Below are 19,296 nucleotides of genomic sequence, written 5' to 3'. Positions count from 1 at the left end.
AGCCAGGGCCTGCAATGTTTTATCATTATGAACTTTCTCTGTCAACCATCCTCAGATGAAAAAAAGCATTTCCAAGAGAACATATGACATATAAGTATAACATGTCCCTATGAAAGAAATACATGCAACAATGCAACTAGAAATTATTATTATTATTTATGTTATAATATTTATGATAAATATAGTATGACATTGGATAACTTGGCATGTAGTAATGTAATAAAACCATCTCAGTGAAAAGCATTGTTCAATTGGTTCTTGGGTTCAGGGGAACCCAAATACAATGCATTTCTGAAAGAAAACAAGATGATGAAAGAAAAAGAGAACTAAGGATGGAGGAGTTAAATCCCATACTAATGCTGATACTAATACTAATCTGTGTAGCAAGGTCAAAGACCTGGTTATACCCCAGAGGCGAAAAACTGCCTTGCAGGCGCTGGTCAGCCCAGGCCGACAAGACTGTGATCACTCTTGGAGGTTCTGACCCTGGCAAATTAAAGGCCACTTGCCTAGTGGCAACCACTATCTCCTATCAGTCTCCTATCCACACATCTATAGGCTACTAAGGCTGCCTTAGGCAAGAGCTATCATGTAGCCACTGTACTCTGTGCGCCTGTCTTAACCTCCAAGTGGAGATTTATTGTAATTAGAATATTCCTTTACAAAAGCTTTGGGGATCAGCATTTCTTGAAGGGTTCCAAAGAGTGCAGTCCCATGGGGGACACGCTTTGATCTCGACCTTTGAACCCCAGGGGTTAAGCCTTCCCTTTGCAAAATAGGTTCAACAGGACGGACCACTTCCTAATTGGTCAATTGCTAATCCCCATTTCTGGGCCTCGGTGCTTTAACAAGTGCATGTTTAAGTGAAGCGCATCAGTGACTTTATTTCCCCCAAACAATATGATATACTAAAGAATTCTGCTTAATAATAGGAAATTGAATATTAATAAGGCACTGATTCAAACAGAATAGTGTGAAAATGTGATACGATCTACGGCAGTTGTTCTCAGACTTTTTAATTTCAAGGACCCCATGTACAAATGGAACCAAATTGACCCGAGACGGGTCCATTTGGTTCCATTTTGTACACTCTCAGAGTTACAGACCCAATATGAAGGACGCAATATGAAAAGTACTGCAACATTTCAGACGTTTGATATTCCTGTGCAGTTTCTCACAGAAACAAATGCTACTGAACGTACCAATCAACTGATTATGAACACCTGTTCCCAAATCCATTTAAGATTTAGGACCAGGTAAAAACACAGTTCCAGGAAGTATAAGATTTTCCTCATTGTTCTCCTTTGCTTCATTTCACTGATTCCTACTTTTGTGTCTTGACGTGCTGGAGGCTACAGTAGCTCTCAAACCGCCAGTGACGATAGAGGAGCTATGGTTGGTGGTGGTATCGAGTCCTACCCTGCAGCATGGAGGTTTCTCCTCCCACCGCCATCCTTTCCCCAATCACATTTGTATTGTGAGAGGTGAGAGGAAAGGTTGTTGCCAGTGTGGGCCCTGCAGGCAAAAAAAGGAACAGGTGGCTGTGGTGCTGGAATGGCTATTCCGCAAGATCTGGAGAAAAGATCTGGAGGTCTCCATCCATATTAAAGATTTGAGATCTGAAAGGTGTCGCATCGAGACTTTTGATTCACTATTAGAGGATGAAAAAGGTAAACAAATTAGAAATTACGAAAATAGTAAATGATGACCATTTTGGTTCAAAATCTCACTGATTATTTTATTATCTAATATGTATAGAGGAACCGGATTAAGATGAATATTTCCCACACATCTTATCCAGAGCTGAGACATCTTGCTAATCTACCTGTAGACCATTACTCATTAGGTGGACTTGCCGGTAACCTTTCCCGAACACCCTTTTGCTGCTATTTACCTGGAGAACCATGGGAATGACCCCTGCCACAATACCTCCAGAGAGAACGTGTCTCACCAGCCGCCTTGCACCGAGATGGATTGTTTAGGGCTACAGAATTAGTCAGGTCAGGAGATCTTTGGCCTCGGGCCCGGCTAATTACTTTCTAATGTGACAACGATTCTTTTGAAGAGCTGTTTTCTCACTGACCAAATCTCTTTAAAAGCATCTCGGGGGTGCAATGGGGGTAGCCGAGAGGCGAGTGCACTGTGGCAGGCCGCACCAGGACCAGAGGGGGGACTCGGGTTACGCTTTGCCTGCCGTGATGCATCGTCGGTGGGACGCACAGGCTCCAGTGCCCCCCCCCCTCCCCTCCACTCCCCTCCACACAGCCGCCAACCCCAACCCCCTCCTTCACCACCTCCATCTTCCTCTCCCCTCATCACTGTCCCTCCGCCTGGCCGAGAGAGCCTGCCGGAGGAGCCTCGCAGAAACTCTGACACCAGCGCAAAGGATGCACTCTGCACATGAAACCTTACACTCAACTAATGGTTACAAATGTGTTTTCAAAGAAATCCCAGGTCTCCTGTATACACCATAGACTCAATCTGCTAAATGTGCGTGTATGTACACACACACACACTCTTTGTGTGTGCATAGAATGTGTGCGCGTGGACACACACACACATATGCTCTCGCACACCCACACGTGCACCACCCCCCCCCCCCCACACACACACACACACACACACACACACACACACACACACACACACAGAACTGCATGGGTATGATTGGTGTTGCTGACTTGAGAGGCTATCAAAGACCTGTATAAATGTTGAGATTTGAGATTCTTGTTTTAGTTCATGTTCCTGTGGGACAGACTAGACAGGAAAAGAACAGAGACAGTTTATATTGAACTGTCAGATGTCTGGTCATCAACTTTTCATCATGAAAATGATGGCGTGTTAGTTAGACAATTCATCAGGAAGACAGCCAACCACACCAGCGTGCTACAATTGAATTCTTTACACAGAACAACGCAGTGGGGAGATCGAATTAGCACATTTTGCTATTTCACTGGGCGAGGGCAAGGGGTATAGAAATCGCAGGTGTCTTGTGGCTTTGACTGACACTTCACACGGATTTGAGTGACCCCTTGCTTTCTTTTCTCTCACCCTCCTCAAAGACAATGTATTCCCTTCCAGGGGCGTGATTCCTAATTAGCTGTCAGGTGATAGCGTGCTGCGCCCATTGAGCTCCCCCCATTGCCGCGCTTCAGGCTATGTGGTCAGCAGTCAGTCACAGGCTGAAGTGACAGATCATCTCTCTATACACCAGCCTCCCAGCAGCTGAAAGACACCACTTGGTCCTGACAAAGAGAGCCTGACTCTCAGTATCAAAAAGAAGCCACTATCAAATCTCATAACAAACAGATTGCAGCCACGGCTAAAACAAGAGGCCCCACTTGACGATCCGTCCCCTGCGCTCGCAAACAAAAACAAGAGCTGGTGATAATCTTTCTCCTCTGTGCGGACAAAATGACTCGCTGGATTTGGATGTGAATAATTTAGCGGGTCTTTTGTTGTTGGCAGTTTGTTCCATGTAGATGATTTTAAAGGAGAAAGGACACATTTCATATCATGTTGCACCAACATTCAATGGGGTCTGACAAGAAACGGTAGAAAAATGCTCTGTAGAAAAAGAAAATCCACATGTATGTGTGAAAGAAATATCCTTTTCTGCGTTTCCCAGTCAAAGCCATATCTACTGACCTAACAGGACATGGCAGACAGGTCATTCCCGACACAAAAGATATGATTTCTTCCTGTCTGTCTGATCGTTTTTTTTTTTTTCTTGCACAAGTCTCCTCCAGACAGTTCCAGTATCCATCCCAGGCAGCAGAGGGACCTCGCTTGAAGGTCATATCTGCACCGGGGCGTAAACGTTAGACCCTTTTTGTGGTCGGCGTAAATGTACATGGCCGCCCTGCGGGAGCACTCTTTCCCCCTCTTTAAACGGTGTGTAACAAGCCCTTGTAGAGCCAAACTGTCTGCGACACATCAGCACTTAGAAATAAAAAACCCTCAGCCAACCCTGCAAGAGCTGCGGTTGCAAGTATGGCAGCCATGCAGGCCATATACAGGGGACATGCACAGTAGGATGAAGAGGGAACTGGATGGGGGAAAAGGAAGGATCCACCTTTAAACACAATTCATGTGTTATTTCTATGACTTGGTATGGTTTTGAGTGTGAATAAGTCTCCCGCCCCCAGGTTAGACGCAAGACAGCCAGATGCAAGACTTTATGATGTCACCAAGACACTGGAGCTGCTGCACTATAAAAGATAAGAGGACAAACACAACGACAATGCTAATGAATTTATTGTCAAATATTTTTGTTCTGATTCCTAGCTAGAGTGCTACAGTTTGTACTCCTAAAAACCCAGAAGTGATTTTACAATGGGTTTCCTCGCCACATTTCTAATTTACCATATGGGTGTACTCTCCTTAATATCTAATTTGTTAAAGGGACTACAGCATTCATTTTAACTTTTCCTTCTTTTTTATGTGTTTTTGTATTCTTCTATCCCAAAAAAATACCCCAGTTTGAACATTCAGGCTTTCACAGCATATCTGGGGTTTCTGTAAATTCAAACAAAACAGACCAAACTGATTTTCACCCAAACGTGACGTCACGTTCGGTACAATCCCTCCTGTTTTTTCAGTTCCAACAGTTAAAACATTTTTTCTTTTTTTTACTTTTTCCACACAGAACCAGGAGATAACATGCATAGAAACTGGCTCAATAGCGCCCCGTGCCAAACAGGACAATGTGGTATTGCAGGTGAAAGTGCTTTATAAGCCAGAGAAGTTAGTTGGAATGAGTATATCTGAGGCTTGATTTAGGCTCAAACCTTTTGAAAAACGTTTGAGGGACATAAACAATATGATATTAAAAAAAAAAAAATCATGGTGTAGATCCTTTAATTCTGAAGCCACTGTAAGCTTTTATAAGTGTGTATTAATATCCTGTGTGGTTAAAAAATGCATTGATTTGTGGAAATAATCTTGTTTAAGGAAATGTTAATCAGAAGCCTTTGTTTGCAAAGGAACTTATTTTCATAATTGAATGCACATACAGTATATCTATGTATGTATGTATGTATGTATGTATGTATGTATGTATGTATGTATGTATGTATGTATGTATGTATGTATGTATGTATAGATTCTGAGATGCGAGTGTAGGACATTTAAGGACATTTTACTTAATTAATTTTCTAATTTTCTATTTAACTGGAAATCAAAAAATTCTGTTATGTTTCAGCATTCAATCATTCACTTAGACTTACTATACAGAGCTTGCCACAGTAAACACACTCTCCAATGATAATGAGACAAAATAAATAAATAAACAAACAGAGATATCTCCGTCTGTGAGGCCAATCATTTGAGGGAGCCGGGAAAGCAAACTTAACAGTTCTAATGCCCCAGCCGAGAAACTTAATTTACCAATTTGCAGGAAGACAAGATGGCAGGAAACAAGCCAATTTGCCTCATGTGCAGCGCACAACAACCCCCAGCCTCACTCCCCGGCCTTATGAGAAGTAATTATCCCTAAAAAGGGATGCCATGCTGTATTAAGATGAAGCCGCATCAAAACGAGGGAGACAGCCTCATTACAAGTAATTATGAGGGAATTAGAAACATCATTTAACTAAACGAGCAAATAATGTCCAGGATATTGAAGAAGCTGCCTGCACTTCTGCCGACCGCTGCAAGTCCCATTACAAAAATTGTGGGTCTTTAATAGAATAATGACATGCTTTATCTTCCCTATCCTCTCTCTAAGAGGGTCTTGGAGGAGGGGCAGGGGTGGTTTGAAAACAACTGTTGCAGAGCTGTGTGCCTGTGGTGTGGCCTCACTCTTGAGAGTGTAGCGCAAGGCCTCCAAGATAATCCCCCTATTATCCTTACAAATACAAAATGGAGAGCAGAAAATTGTACCTCAAATCCATTATAGTGTTAAAGGTAATGCTAATGGACTTATCTCTAGAGAGAGAAAGCTGACTTCCCTGCACTCACTCTAGCCTATAGTCTAACACATTTTGGCCAGCGAATGGCACTTCACCACAGGCAACTAAAGAAATGGTTGGTAATTTACCAATGGAGCATTATGCCGATTTCCATTAAAGCCATAACCCAGATTTTTGTTGGCCGAACATATTTGTGTGTTCTTGAGGACTTTGACTTTCAGATGAAAAACCATTGTTGAACTTTCTAAACTCACTGTGATTCAATTCATAGATATGTTTTTCTTTAATTAATGCAAATGTTTAATTGTTTAAAATATATATAATTTTTTTAATAATTGGTTTAAGATTAATAAAAATCTATCTTCTTTTTTTATACTCAGATTTCAGTCACCAATTCAGTCAATTCACGATTTCCATGCAACCATATGGTAGGCCATTCCTAATTATATCTTGATTCAAATAATTGGCTTGGCAAATAACTGACTTAGCTTAGACAGGGTCTTCGGAGGATAGAGCCCCAACATATCACAAATAACAACCTTACAATGTTTTTACTCATTGTACATTTGAGCTGTCCACTGCTGTCTCCTTAGGCACAGAAACATATTCCTGTCCTCAGAAAGAAGGTAGGGTGGGGGTAAATACAATTTCCCTTCAGCTCCTTCATTTCCAGTTGATATAAAACAGAATCGCAGAGAGGAGGAAAAAAAACACTTCTGGTCTGAGCTCTCCTTTTTCACCATTAGCCCCATGAATAGGAGAGTCAGTTAAAGGCCCGTCGGATGACAGGGCTTGCCTCTGAAACCTTGTTATGCTCCCCTTCAAATTCATTTAGGGGAGCAAAACAGGTCTTGAGAGTTGTCTGGCTTAATGCATGGCAATCGCTTTTATAAAACTCTTGTCTTGAGGCGTACTGGAGCATCTGCATCTGCTCACAGTGGCTATATTCCATAACCTTTCCGCTCTAATGTGAAGCCACACGCGTTGGGCCCTCTGAATTCAAGTGCCAGTAAACATGTTAGCAAATAGTTGAGGAAATACATCCCCGCTCATCCAAATAAATTACACATTCCCGGTGTTCATTTGTAACTAAAATGTGTACAAATCAACCTAAATGTGAGAATTTTACAGTGCAGAGGGGCACGATATATTGGATTGGAATGGCATTGTTGGACATTATGAACAGGTTGTAAATAAACTGACGGACAATGTCATTGCTGTGTGACCCACTGTAATAGATTCACCACTGGGTCGCTTGTGGTCGGCAACCTGGTGTGTTGTTGTGTGTGCATTTATTATTTCAGTAAGCACAGAAAGTGATACCCATATAAAGATCCTTCAAATGTTCTTTGAAAAGACATCCATGAAATTCCTTCTGCTTCCCTGCTCTTTACTCTGCCTCTCTCACTCTCCCTCTCTCTTTCCTGTACAAGCCACAGTTTCCATTACTGCCATCGTAAATTATACTTGCTTTTCACCTTACCAGGCAGGTCTGATGAATCCTAAGGCACAACACATCATCTCAACAAATCTTCATCACCACGCCAGTCGCCGTCTCTGTGCCGTTTAAACCACTTCAAATCATTTTCATTGCCCTGCTATTAAAATTTGTAATTCACACCTGCCATTGGGGCGATACATAGTTACATAGCAACGCCCCCGCCCCGGCTCTCCCATCCTCTATCTCTCCCTCACTCTGACACTCTTTTAACTGTTCACTGCTGCATCTTCCCCGCCTCTACCTCTCATTCCTTGCTTTAGCCCTCCTCCTCTCCTTCCCTCCTCTGTCTACTTCCTTCTGTCCCTCTCTCTCTCCCCCTTTCTCTTCCCTCCTTGCTCCCATTCTCCTCTCTCTCCCTCTCTCTCATGTAAATCAAAAAACCTCAGGTGACAGGTGATGCAGATTTCCCATAAGACAGTGGGGGCTCACGCGTCCATCCATCCTCACAGAGTGGCGTATTACCGTCAAACCTGATGACATAATGACCACTGAGAAACTAATAAACAGCTTCATTCACCCAAAGCTATTGCTCCTTTCCATGAGCACCCCCCCCCCCCCCCAACACCCCCCAACCCTCCCACTGTCTGTCTGTCTCTCGCTCTCTCTATTTCTCCCCTCCCTCTACCCCTATCTGTCACAAATTCATCCTCCTGCGCCTCACCTCTCCGCTGGTGCTGGAGTTACCCATAAATCTCTGCTGTTGTCCAACGCCATCCATTTTCCCAGAAACACGGGGCGGCTGTTGCAGAAATTGGGTCAGGCATAATCTGCAGGGCAACAGAGCCTCACCAGTCATGATTCTGCTAGGTAATGTAGCCATTAGCACAGAGAGAGAGAGAGAGAGAGAGAGGGAGAGAGAAAGAGAGAGAAATACAGAGAGAGACACACAGAGGGGAGAGAGAGGGGCGAGAGATTAGGGGTGGGGTGGGATTCCTTGTACATTATGTGACACCCAAGAAAAGCTGCTGAATGACACAGGTTTATCGTTCCACATCACCCATGGGACATAATTTTGTATGTGTGTGACGTGTGTCTGTGTGTCTGTGTGTGTGTGTGTGTGTGTGTGTGTGTGTGTGTGTGTGTGTGTGTGTGTGTGTGTGTGTGTGTGTGTGTGTGTGTGTGTGTGTGCGTGCGCGTGTGTATTTGTGTTTTGATGATTGATTGAATACTTTATTATAAATGTACAGCACGAGGTACAGTAAGAGATTAAAGCTAAAAGGATAACACAAAATAGTCCTGGGGACTTGTTTCCATTGAGGTCCTATAGTGTATCCTATGTGTATTGTGTGTTTCGTGTGGGTGCTTGTGTGCGCCAAATTGCCTTGTGAAAGAGCAAATTTTAATTTGACAATGCAAGAGCTGCTTGAGCCCAAACCCAAACCAGTTTCTAAACTAATAAAAAACATATCCGTTACCCAGAATGTTAAGCGTAAATGATACTGCAGTTTATTACTTAGACAGGTGAAATGGAATGGCGTCACTGAGTGACGACGAGAGTCTTGAACTTTGACAATACACCCCATTATTAGGTTTCCTCTTACAAGGCCTGATGCTTGAGAACCCTATAATGCAGACTTCAAATGACAGAAGATCCCGCCCAGGGGCATGATTGGCTAGCGATGGTGTGCATCTCTTTGCACCCCTTCACCCCCACCCTCTCTCTCTCTCTCTCTCTCTCTCACACTCACACACACACACACACACACACACACACACACACACACACACACACACGGTTTTGTCTGCCACTTAGTTAGCTCCCTGTGCTATTACAAGGTGCTGCTACCTGAGGTACTGGTACGCCCATGTTTGATTGGAACACTGAGCCATGTAAATTATGATACAGGCCAGTACAGATTGGAAAGATAAAATAAATACATGTTGAGTGAATATAATTGCATGTTTTTTACACAAGTTGACATGCCATGGTGCATGTAGTGTATTTAACAAGAAAGAACTACAGTGCTGGACCATGCACAAGAATATACTTTTACACATCATCCGTATCTGCATATTATACATATTTGACACATAATGCGTATACACACACACACACACACACACACACACACACACACACACACACACACACACACACACACACACACACACACACACACACACACACACACACACACACACACACACACACACACACACACACACACACACACACATATATATATATTACTGAAAGGTGACCTTATACAGGTATTTTAAAATAATACGCCTTGGTTCTACTATGATATTGTATTGGTGTTTGAGTGCATGATTACACAAAATGCCAAGAAAACCAAGTACTAACTTACAGTTGAGCAAGGACATGCTGCAATAGCCTAATTTATAACAGTTGATACAGAGGTTGACAGGGATTTTTTTTTTCAAGCAACTTGAAACAAGTGCAACAAAACCAAGCAAAGCCACATTTTGACTGATATAGAAAATTTATTGAATGAGTAGAATATTTGTGAATGTCTAAATTACAATAGAAACAAAGATGTTTTTCCCCCCTCAAATGGAAGAATTGCGTTTTTTAATGTCAGTATAATGGGTGGGCTCAGCTCATTAAAATAATATGACTGGCATGTGTCCTTGACATCTGATAACCAATCATAATAATAAAACAGATGAAATGCATCAAGTGTTGTTTTTTCCCCAACCATATACATTTTTTGACTGATGATATGAAGGCTAAATTTCCACAAAAACGCCCTTTGTTAAAGGGGAAAATAATGAAATAAAAGTCAAAAAATCATTAATACCATTATACACATTGTGTATTTTATAGGAAGCTTGATTGCTTTCGTGTGAGACATACTGTTGCTGCATAATAAGAATACCCTCAACAAATAAAGTGATACAATATACATGGATTATGCCAAGAGACATGTATAACCCATTAAGACCTGTGTCATTTTAGATTTCTTTGGGTGTTCAAAAATAGCACATATACAAGCTCATAGCTTATAGAGCTGCTATTTTTTGAAAAATCGTGAAAGATTTGAGCAAAACTTTGAATTTTTTTTAAAGCGAACATTTGTAACTCAAATCTTTGCTTCGTTCTGGGGGGTCCCAGTCCTAGAACAAAATATTTTGAGATGGGGGTCCGCGGCCAAATACATATAATTGTGGGGGTCCTTCACATGAAAAAGTTTGAGAACCACTGATATGTTATAGCAACATACGTTTTTTCAAAAAACTGTTTGTAGAAGACATTTGTAGAATCGGCCTCAGGTCTAAACGGGTTAAGAATGTTGTGTAACTTGTGTAATGTGTTATTTGTCGTTTTTTGGTGGACTATAGTCAATATTCAATCTTGTTATACAGGTTGTATAACGGTAACGCCGACAAGTTGCTCCCCGGGTAATACAGGGGAGTCGGGAAGGCGATAGACCTGGGCACCGGAACGCGCAGCAAGGAGTTATCTCTGAAAACGAGCGGCATGCCCACTAGTGTCTGCGCCGAGGCGTGGGCCATGTTGGCCGCCTCCAGCTCGGCCGAGAGCTGCCGCTTCCACTTGTTCCTCCGGTTCTGGAACCACGTCTTGACCTGCGTCTCGGTCAGCTGCAGGCTGGAGGCCAGGCACGCCCGCTCCGAGCTGCTCAGGTAGCGCTTCATGTCGAACGTGGACTCCAGCTGGTAGACCTGGCTGCGGGAGAACACGGTGCGCGTCTTCTTCTTGTTGTTGTTGTTGTTGGCCGAGTTGCTGACCTGCTTGTCCGTCTCTCCTGTCTGATGTCTCTCCTCCGATAACGGGGACATTTGTCTCTCCTGTTCCTCTTTGTAATCCTGCAGCAGTGTGGGCTGATGTGGCAGCAGGTGCACCGGTCGCCGTGCGAGCGCGTCATTTCTAGACAGATTAAGTCCTTTTGATGTACCTGTATATGTGGGTGATTAGGAGGGTATACGGGGGAAAAGAAGACCAATTAGGGTACAATAGAAGATCATTCCAGATCAATAAATACATTTTAAACCACTTAAACCCATATGGTTGAGCGGAGTCCCTCAGTGCTCTATGTCTTTTCTATTTTCTGTTATTGTGGGGAAGGCTTTCGCTGAAAATAGCCGATGCACAAGGTGTTGTAAGCTTGTCGATCTGCTCTTTTCTTTGAAAGCTTTCCCCACAATAAGGATGCTGGGGTTAAAGTGGTTAATTTTCAGTAGGAGGCTATGAAATAGGCTACTTTGCAGTCTATTATCTTTTGTGTTTGCATAGGCCTATATATTTAAACATTTGCATAATTATAACAAGGCTACAACACTGAACACACACACACACACACACACACACATCCAATTACAGAATTGTTCGCTCACTCTGTATGAGAGTTCATCAAGTGTGAACTTTGACTTTGCTAAATCGACTGCTGAAAAGCCTTTGGCTTTTTGAATAAACAATTCAATATGAGTATGCTTGGTCTACAGCATCAGCCTATTAATTAAGTCAGACTATATTTAACGCTCAATTGACGATATGTAGTGCAGTCATTGTGAGAACATGTTTAACCAATTAGCAGGCTCGATTAAATTTGAAATGAGTGGAATCGCAGAGGGCTAATTATTTGACCTTCCTTCCCACTCTTCACTGCTGCAGCAATGATACACGAAAAACAAAACAAAAGCAAAATTATTAATAAACAATAAATAATCATTTGCAGTCACAGACGAATCAAAGTATTGACTTGGTGCATATATTGTGCCAAACTTACTTTTCACTTTGGTTTATATTCTCTAATTGAAGAACTTAATGTGCTTATTGTGTGCTGTTTATTTAGACCTACCTTTGTACCTATGATAATAATGTTCTGCAAAATAATTGTAATACATTAATAACGTCTTAATTAGCCTATACTTTTCAGGTAAAAAAATAATAACATCTATCTTTGACATTTCACGGCAACGTGAATTCCATGTACAATTTGAAAAAGAACGTAGCTTATAGCCCACTGTTTCCCAAACAGTGGGTCGGGATCCATATGTGGGTCGCAGACCAATTGTTATGGGTCGCCAGTAAATACCCCTTTATTTCTTGTTTCCTACATTTTGTCTTTAATTAGGCTATTATTATTTCAAAAGATTTTCAGAAAATTCCAACAACAAATCACAATGTTTCACAAGTTAAAAATAAATTCCATAAAAATAAAAGTTCAAGAAGTAGTGAAAATAGCAGATCTACAAGCTCACAACTTGTCCCAAAGTGACATCTTGTGAGCTTGTAGATCGGCTAGTTTCACTAGTTTGGGTCCATGCATGGGGAGAAATGTCTCTTTTGGCTCCCGAGCTAAAAAGTTTGGGAACCACTTGCTTTTAGCCTAATCAGATTTTTAATATATAGAGATATTAACAGATAAAAATAATATCCTATATACAAATTCTTACCTAAACATGAGAAATGATGTGGCGGGTGCTGATGTGTGCATGACGGTTCGCTGTGGCCGGTGTCGGAGGAGCAGAAGCAGTCTGCAGAAGAGTCCTCCCCGCCGCTGCACTCGTCCTCAGAAGACACGGACAGAGAGCGGCGGCTCCGCGGCGGAGGCTGCTGCTTGGAGGAGGAGAGCTCCTTCGGCCCGGCGGAGCGCGGCGAGTCGGACCGCGGCGCCGCGGTGCCCAAAATAGACTGGATAGTAAAGCTGGAAATCGGGGCCGCCGAGCACTTGCTGCCGCTGTCTTCCTTGCTGCTCATTCTCGCTTCATAACAGTAGGATTATCGACTAAATCTGTCCTTGTATATTCCGTTGTTATCGATTCCTACACTGTTACACCTGCATGTGTAAACTGTTCAGAGAGATTCTTCTGGTTGTCTTTTTTTTAAAACGCGTATTTTATGGTGAAGAAGGGGTAGGAGTTGTTTTTCTAGCGGCTCTGGGAACATGAGTGTATTCCTAGGTCTATACCTCCACACGCTCTCTGGATCGTAGGCAGTGTGTTGTGGCGTTGCTTCATTTGCATGTAGGTAAGCTCCTCCGTGGGCCAATCACACGCTCAAACTGAGCCCGGAAAGTTCAAACTCCTGTCAGTGTGTCTTGAGACGAGATGAGCAGAGCGAGAGAGAGACACTAGGCCAGTGGTTCTCAACCTGTGGGTCGGGACCACCAGTGGGTCCCCACATGATTGGGGGGGGGGGGGGGGGTCCCAGATGACAGTGAAGTGACCTTTTTAATATACCTAAAAAAAAAGAAAGAGGCAAAAATTGTGAAAATAGACGATCTAAAAGCTCACAACGCCTCGCTTTGTGAGCTTTTAGATCGTCTATTTTCACAATATTGATGTGATATGATTATTTTTGGGTGGGTCGAGGTGCAGTGGTTGAGAACCACTGCACTAGGCTACTAAAGAATAGTATAGTGCATTTACTTGCCACACTTTGAATAAATGCAGACTGTCTTTTGACATTAAAAGCAAGAGACTACATCCACAAAATGCCAAAATTATTGGACTTTTGAGTTTTTTTCGGATCCAGTCAGTGTATCGAACAAAATAGACGAAAAAAAGAAGCTGATATAGCCAATATGTCAATATAATTTGAAAAAGTGTGTGTGTGTGTGTGTGTGTGTGTGTGTGTGTGTGTGTGTGTGTGTGTGTGTGTGTGTGTGTGTGTGTGTGTGTGTGTGTGTGTGTGTGTGTGTGTGTGTGTGTGTGTGTGTGTGTGTGTCTCTCTCTATTGTATTGTACCCTAATATAATTTCATTTGAAATTGATAATTTGATTATAACTATCAAATACTTTTAACGACATTAAATTAATTTATTTTTGTCCAAAACATATGCATGTAAAATTCCACATTTTCAAATAAAACCACTCATGATATGGAATATAATCAGAAAACAATCGCTCTGATTATTGTTCATCAACATCATGATAGGCAACATGTTGACCTGCTTATAGCCTATTATAGACAACTGGAGAATGACCTCATGCTAGAACTGTCATGTCGGCTTTATTCTATTACCCCTTTACATGGTAAATTGGCCGGGATGATCCAGCATACAGTCGTGGAACTAATATAGGGGCCCAACTCATTTTTCCTGAAAATAATAAACTCATTCCGCGTCCATTATCTGCGATTAAGAATTAATTTGATCATTACTGAACTAATCTGCTCGTGCTGCCCATGGAGTGGAGGGGCATGCTAATTGATTGACTAATTGATTGGAGGGTGGGGCGTCCCACCGTAACCCCTACTCCCCCCCCTTTCTCTGCATGTCTGGCGGGACAGCTGCGGGGCTCGAGTTGGCGGTTCGGGCACATTATCCCTCTTTACTGCTTTCCGAGGGACCCCCAGACACATTACAAATGGTCAGCTTTAATCATCATGTCAGAGTCCTGCTCAGTAGCTAGGCTACCTCATAGTTATTATAGCAGTCTGTGGACAACACCGTGATTTCTTATTTTTCTTTCTTTTTACAGGAGGACTCTGTTTAATATAATAATAATATAATAATAATGACAATAATAACAATAACAACAATATAGGCCTAATATTAATAATAATAGGCCTGACAGTGATGATGATGGTGATGAAGGTGATGATGATGATGATGATGATGTCGTTGATGATGACGATAACGATGATGATAATGATTATTTATTATTGTGGTTGTGTGGTGGTGGTGGTGGTGGTAGTGGTGGTGGTATGATAGTGGACGTGGTGGTGTTATTGGTCTGTATAGTAACAGCAGCCAAATAGGAGCATCTGCACGTGTAAATATCGTAGAGTCGAATTGGGGGCGAGCAGCTGTTAAACGATCTCTACAAAACGCATATGCCCACTGAGACGAGCCTTGACTAAAGTGGGAAAATATATGAGGGGCAGTCAGTCAGTGCGCGGCGCGGGATTTACGGAGCCTATAGGCTACACATAAGGCGTGAAATCTGCAGCGACAGTTAAATGGGCTCATTTTATGCCGCTCCTTTCAAACAAAGATCTTTGTCAATAGGCTATAGCTTCTATCTCGTTTAGGCAACTTTTCCAAAGTGACATTAGGGCCCAGTTCGATATTAGTAGGCTACTAACACACTGCTGGAATGAGGCTGGGAAATTATTGATATACAGCCAGTGTTCTAAACCTTTTCAGGCCGTGACCCCCCAAAATAATCATATATGGGGGACCCCCAAGATACATATTGTGAAAAAAAGCAGATCTACGCGTTGCCAGGCTGTGAGCTTGTAGATCGGCCAAATGCCTCTTTCTTATATTATTTGACTATTTGGCCAATGTTTGACTAGTTTTTATATTCATATATATTTTTATTATATTTTGATGCTGTAATGGTAAAAAAAAAAAAAAAGAAAAGTATTAAAAAGTAAAAGGTCTTAAAAGTCACTTCACTGTCATCTGGGGACCCCCCAAAATAATGTGGGGACCCCCCTGAGGGTCCCGACCCACAGGTTGAAACCACTTGCCTATACATTCAAAAGGATCCATAATATAACAGACTTTGCATCCTGATGAAGAACTTCGTGGTTTGGTGTAATCACATGTTGCTTTCTTAACTTCATCCAAAATGTAGTTTCCCATATTAGTAGGCTATATAAAAGCGTCCGACCCTCTGACAACGTTCCTACATTTTACTGAGGCTTGAAGAGAAACAGCCATTGTATCATGGTGATAGGTGGCAGCCCTACCGCAATAAGAGAACAAGATCTTTAAAGGCCCAGAAAGACAGATGAAGTTATGAGGCGCTTTGATCTAGGAATCAAGCTTCGATAAATATTAAACAAAGACCCCTTTACACGTGTGTATTATGATATATGGCGTGTCCAACTCTAGAATAAGGAAATTACCAGAGAAAATGATATCAATAAATTTTCTAAGTATAAACGTTGATTATGTTTCGATTTTCATTCAGGGAAGCGGGACCTGGTCTTTTTTCAGAAGGGGCGCTTGCTTGCGTGTACGCGTGCGTGTGAGAGAGAGTTAGAGGGAGAGAGAGAGCAAAAGAGAGAAAGGGGAGAGAGGGAGAGCGAGTATGAGGGGGAGTATGAGGGAGAGAGAGAGAGTTAGAGGGAGGGAGAGCGGGAGAGGGAGAGAGAGTATGAGGCGAGGGAGAGAGATAGAGGGAGGGAGGGAGAGCAAGAGAGCAAAAGAGAGAGAGGAGAGGGGAGAGAGTATGAGGGAAAGAGTACATGAGGGAGAGAGACGGAGCGAGAGAGAGAGAGAGAGAGAGAGAGAGGGGCAGAGTTGTACTGAGCACTAGCCCTGGAGGTGTACAATTTATGTAATCTGAGTGTGGAAATGAACTGGGTAATTTATTGGAAAACAGAAAGTCAAGAAGATTGGATCAGTATAGCCTATCCAAGGGCTCCTATCCATCAAGTTCCAATTAACAACCTAACCATTGAGTTTTAATGGCTTTCCAATCTACTGCCCTGATAGACTCATCAATTCCTCGGGGAGAAATTAAGAAAATCGACCGCCCCTCGGCGCTTCAGTGTCATTCTTCACAGCAACTATATGTCAAATTAAAAACACAATTAAAATTTAAACTGTTCCAATCAGACGGTGCCCCGCAACCTATGTTTCACTTAATAGAACTTTGATGAAAATCTGATGCTCGCATTCAATCAGGAAAGCAAATGGGATAAAGGATAAAGAAGATTTTGCTTTTCAAGAAGTGTCGAAAGAGTTGTCGGCGAGTTGTTGGAAGCCAGCCGGTGACACATCAGACATCAGGACACATAAGCGTCATTCTTTACAATAGTGACACCGAAAATGTTTCCCCCGATCTTGAACAATATCATGTATAAGGACCTCGTCTTCTATCACAGTGGTTCTCAACCTTTTCAGGCCGTGGCCACCAAAAATGATCATATTTGAACCGGGGACCCCCACCCTGAAATATGCACTTGAAAGTGTAGGAGTTGAGGCAGTAGGCCTATACATTTAGTTTGACCCTGTTCCACAGATAAATATTGTGAAAATAGCTGATCTATAAGCGTTGTGAGCTTGTTGCCTCTTTCTTATTATTTGACAATTTGGCCAATGTTTGCCCAGTTTTTATTGATTACCTGATTTTTGTATTTAAAAGGTCTTGAAAGTCACTAAATTGTCATTTAACTGTCATCGGAGGACCCCACAAAATAATGTGGGGACCCCCCTGGGGATCCCAACCCAGAGGTTGAGAACCACTGTTCTATCACACATACAATTTTTTTCCAACAGTTGTAAACTCTCGAAGTTAAATGAACACTGAGGATTATTTTTGCGCAATATATAGGCTATAAATCATGCGTGAAAAACAGGATGTAGGCTACAATACTTAGCCTGTCAATGACGCACGTCAACAAATGCCAGTGCTGTAAAGAAGGATCTAACATTACGCAAAGTTGGTCGCGCCACTTGATACGCGTGTGGTTCCAAACTGGCATTATGGGCCCGGCGCTCAACATCAGCCACTCAACTTTCCATTTTAATGTAATACACTGAGCACGGCCCCGCGGTCACGTCCGTTTGTCCCGCTCCTGCAAATGTACTTTATCTGATTTTTGCCCTCTCTCTCTCCCCCTTCTCTTTTACATAAAGATGTCGACAAATGGAAATTATTGAGTGGTAATTTTTTTCAATTTATGCGCGCAAATCAAGGTCATATAAGCTGAGCCAAAACGGCCCATGAGCGTTACCCTTATACTTCAAGCAATATGTTACAGACGTTTACGGATCGATATGTGCCAGGGGAATAATGCCATACCAATCTATTAATTTTCTGTAATGGGGCCGTGTTGTTGAGTTGAGCATGGTTGGGGTACGTCAATGTGTGATCTGACGATATCTGAATGCACCCTTTGTCTGATGATGAGGTCATCATAGCCAACTGATTTGTTTCCAATAACTACATTACTGACATAAAAAAAACAGAAAATTCCATTTAAGCCAAGTTGTTCCAGTTGAGAACACTTTCCTTTACACTTCATAAAACTATAGCCTATAGCCTTATTTGATGTGTGAATTAATTTTAAGCATGTTTTTTCAGTGCACTGCCATGTAGCCATTATTTGATTTATATGTCTCGTTCAGATGTTATGACAAGTTGACCAGTTGATGTCCTAAAATAAATTTCAACGGTAAATAATGTGTATGCGGCCACGTCGTCGTCGGTATAAACTCTGGTTTATACCGACGACGACGTGTTTGACGACGACGTGTTTGACAAGTTTGATTTGATCAAACTAGAAACCAACGGACAAAGTTTGTTCACTTTGTGCTTGACAAAAAATAGAAACAACACTATACAATATAGGCTACGTGCATTCTTTAAATTGGTTAGCAATTTGGTTACTTTGGCGTAAGTTAAGATTTCACATGTAACATCTTGTTATACACCTATTATTTTCATGTAATAGCCTAGGAAGGAATCTTAATGGTGGTGTATGTCACCATTAAGATTCCTAAATGTGGCTCATCATCCCAACTAAGCACAGAGAAACTATTTACCTGTCATAAATACAGTCATATTACTCTGCAGTTCTGAGAAATTACGCATGTGAAGTATAGCCTTTTATGTAAATTAACATAATAGCTATCAAACAATGGCCTAACTCAATTGGAATTTGGTGTCAAAGTGCATCAGCCCGCAATAATTCACCTGGTTTTCAGCATGAAATCTATACGAATAAAACAGTAAAATATGCATCTTTACAATTCATTAATAATAATTAATAAGGCCTGTATAACATTTGCTCACACAAAAACAATATTATAATTTTTAAGTTAAATGTTTGATTGTAGGCCTGGACTAGCTATATTTTTTAACATGCACAATTAACAGCACTTAATTTAGGCTAATATATAAAATAGCATAGGTTTACGAAGGTGAAGCTCGACATAATAGACGTAACACTGATCCTAAGTTTATAAATACAAAAGAGGTTCAATATCGGTGGCT

The 19,296-nt window shown here is 41.8% G+C and overlaps 1 protein-coding gene across 1 annotated transcript; it reads right to left on the bottom strand.

Moving 5' to 3' along the window:
* Positions 1-10,519: 10,519 nt before the first annotated feature.
* Positions 10,520-13,201, bottom strand: hmx2 (H6 family homeobox 2). The gene is made up of 2 exons (XM_084075739.1): positions 12,793-13,201; positions 10,520-11,291 (listed from the first exon to the last, which is right to left on the bottom strand). Exons 1-2 carry the CDS (start codon positions 13,094-13,096, stop codon positions 10,717-10,719), a joined length of 879 nt encoding a protein of 292 aa, XP_083931865.1. The 5' UTR covers positions 13,097-13,201; the 3' UTR covers positions 10,520-10,716.
* Between the last annotated feature and the right edge of the window lie 6,095 nt (positions 13,202-19,296).

Source organism: Gymnoscopelus microlampas (assembly GCF_963454915.1).
Source record: "Gymnoscopelus microlampas genome assembly, chromosome: 13".
Taxonomy (NCBI): Eukaryota; Metazoa; Chordata; class Actinopteri; order Myctophiformes; family Myctophidae; genus Gymnoscopelus; species Gymnoscopelus microlampas.
The sequence above is the reverse complement of the archived record's forward strand: the minus strand, read 5'-3'. Positions and strand labels throughout refer to the sequence as shown.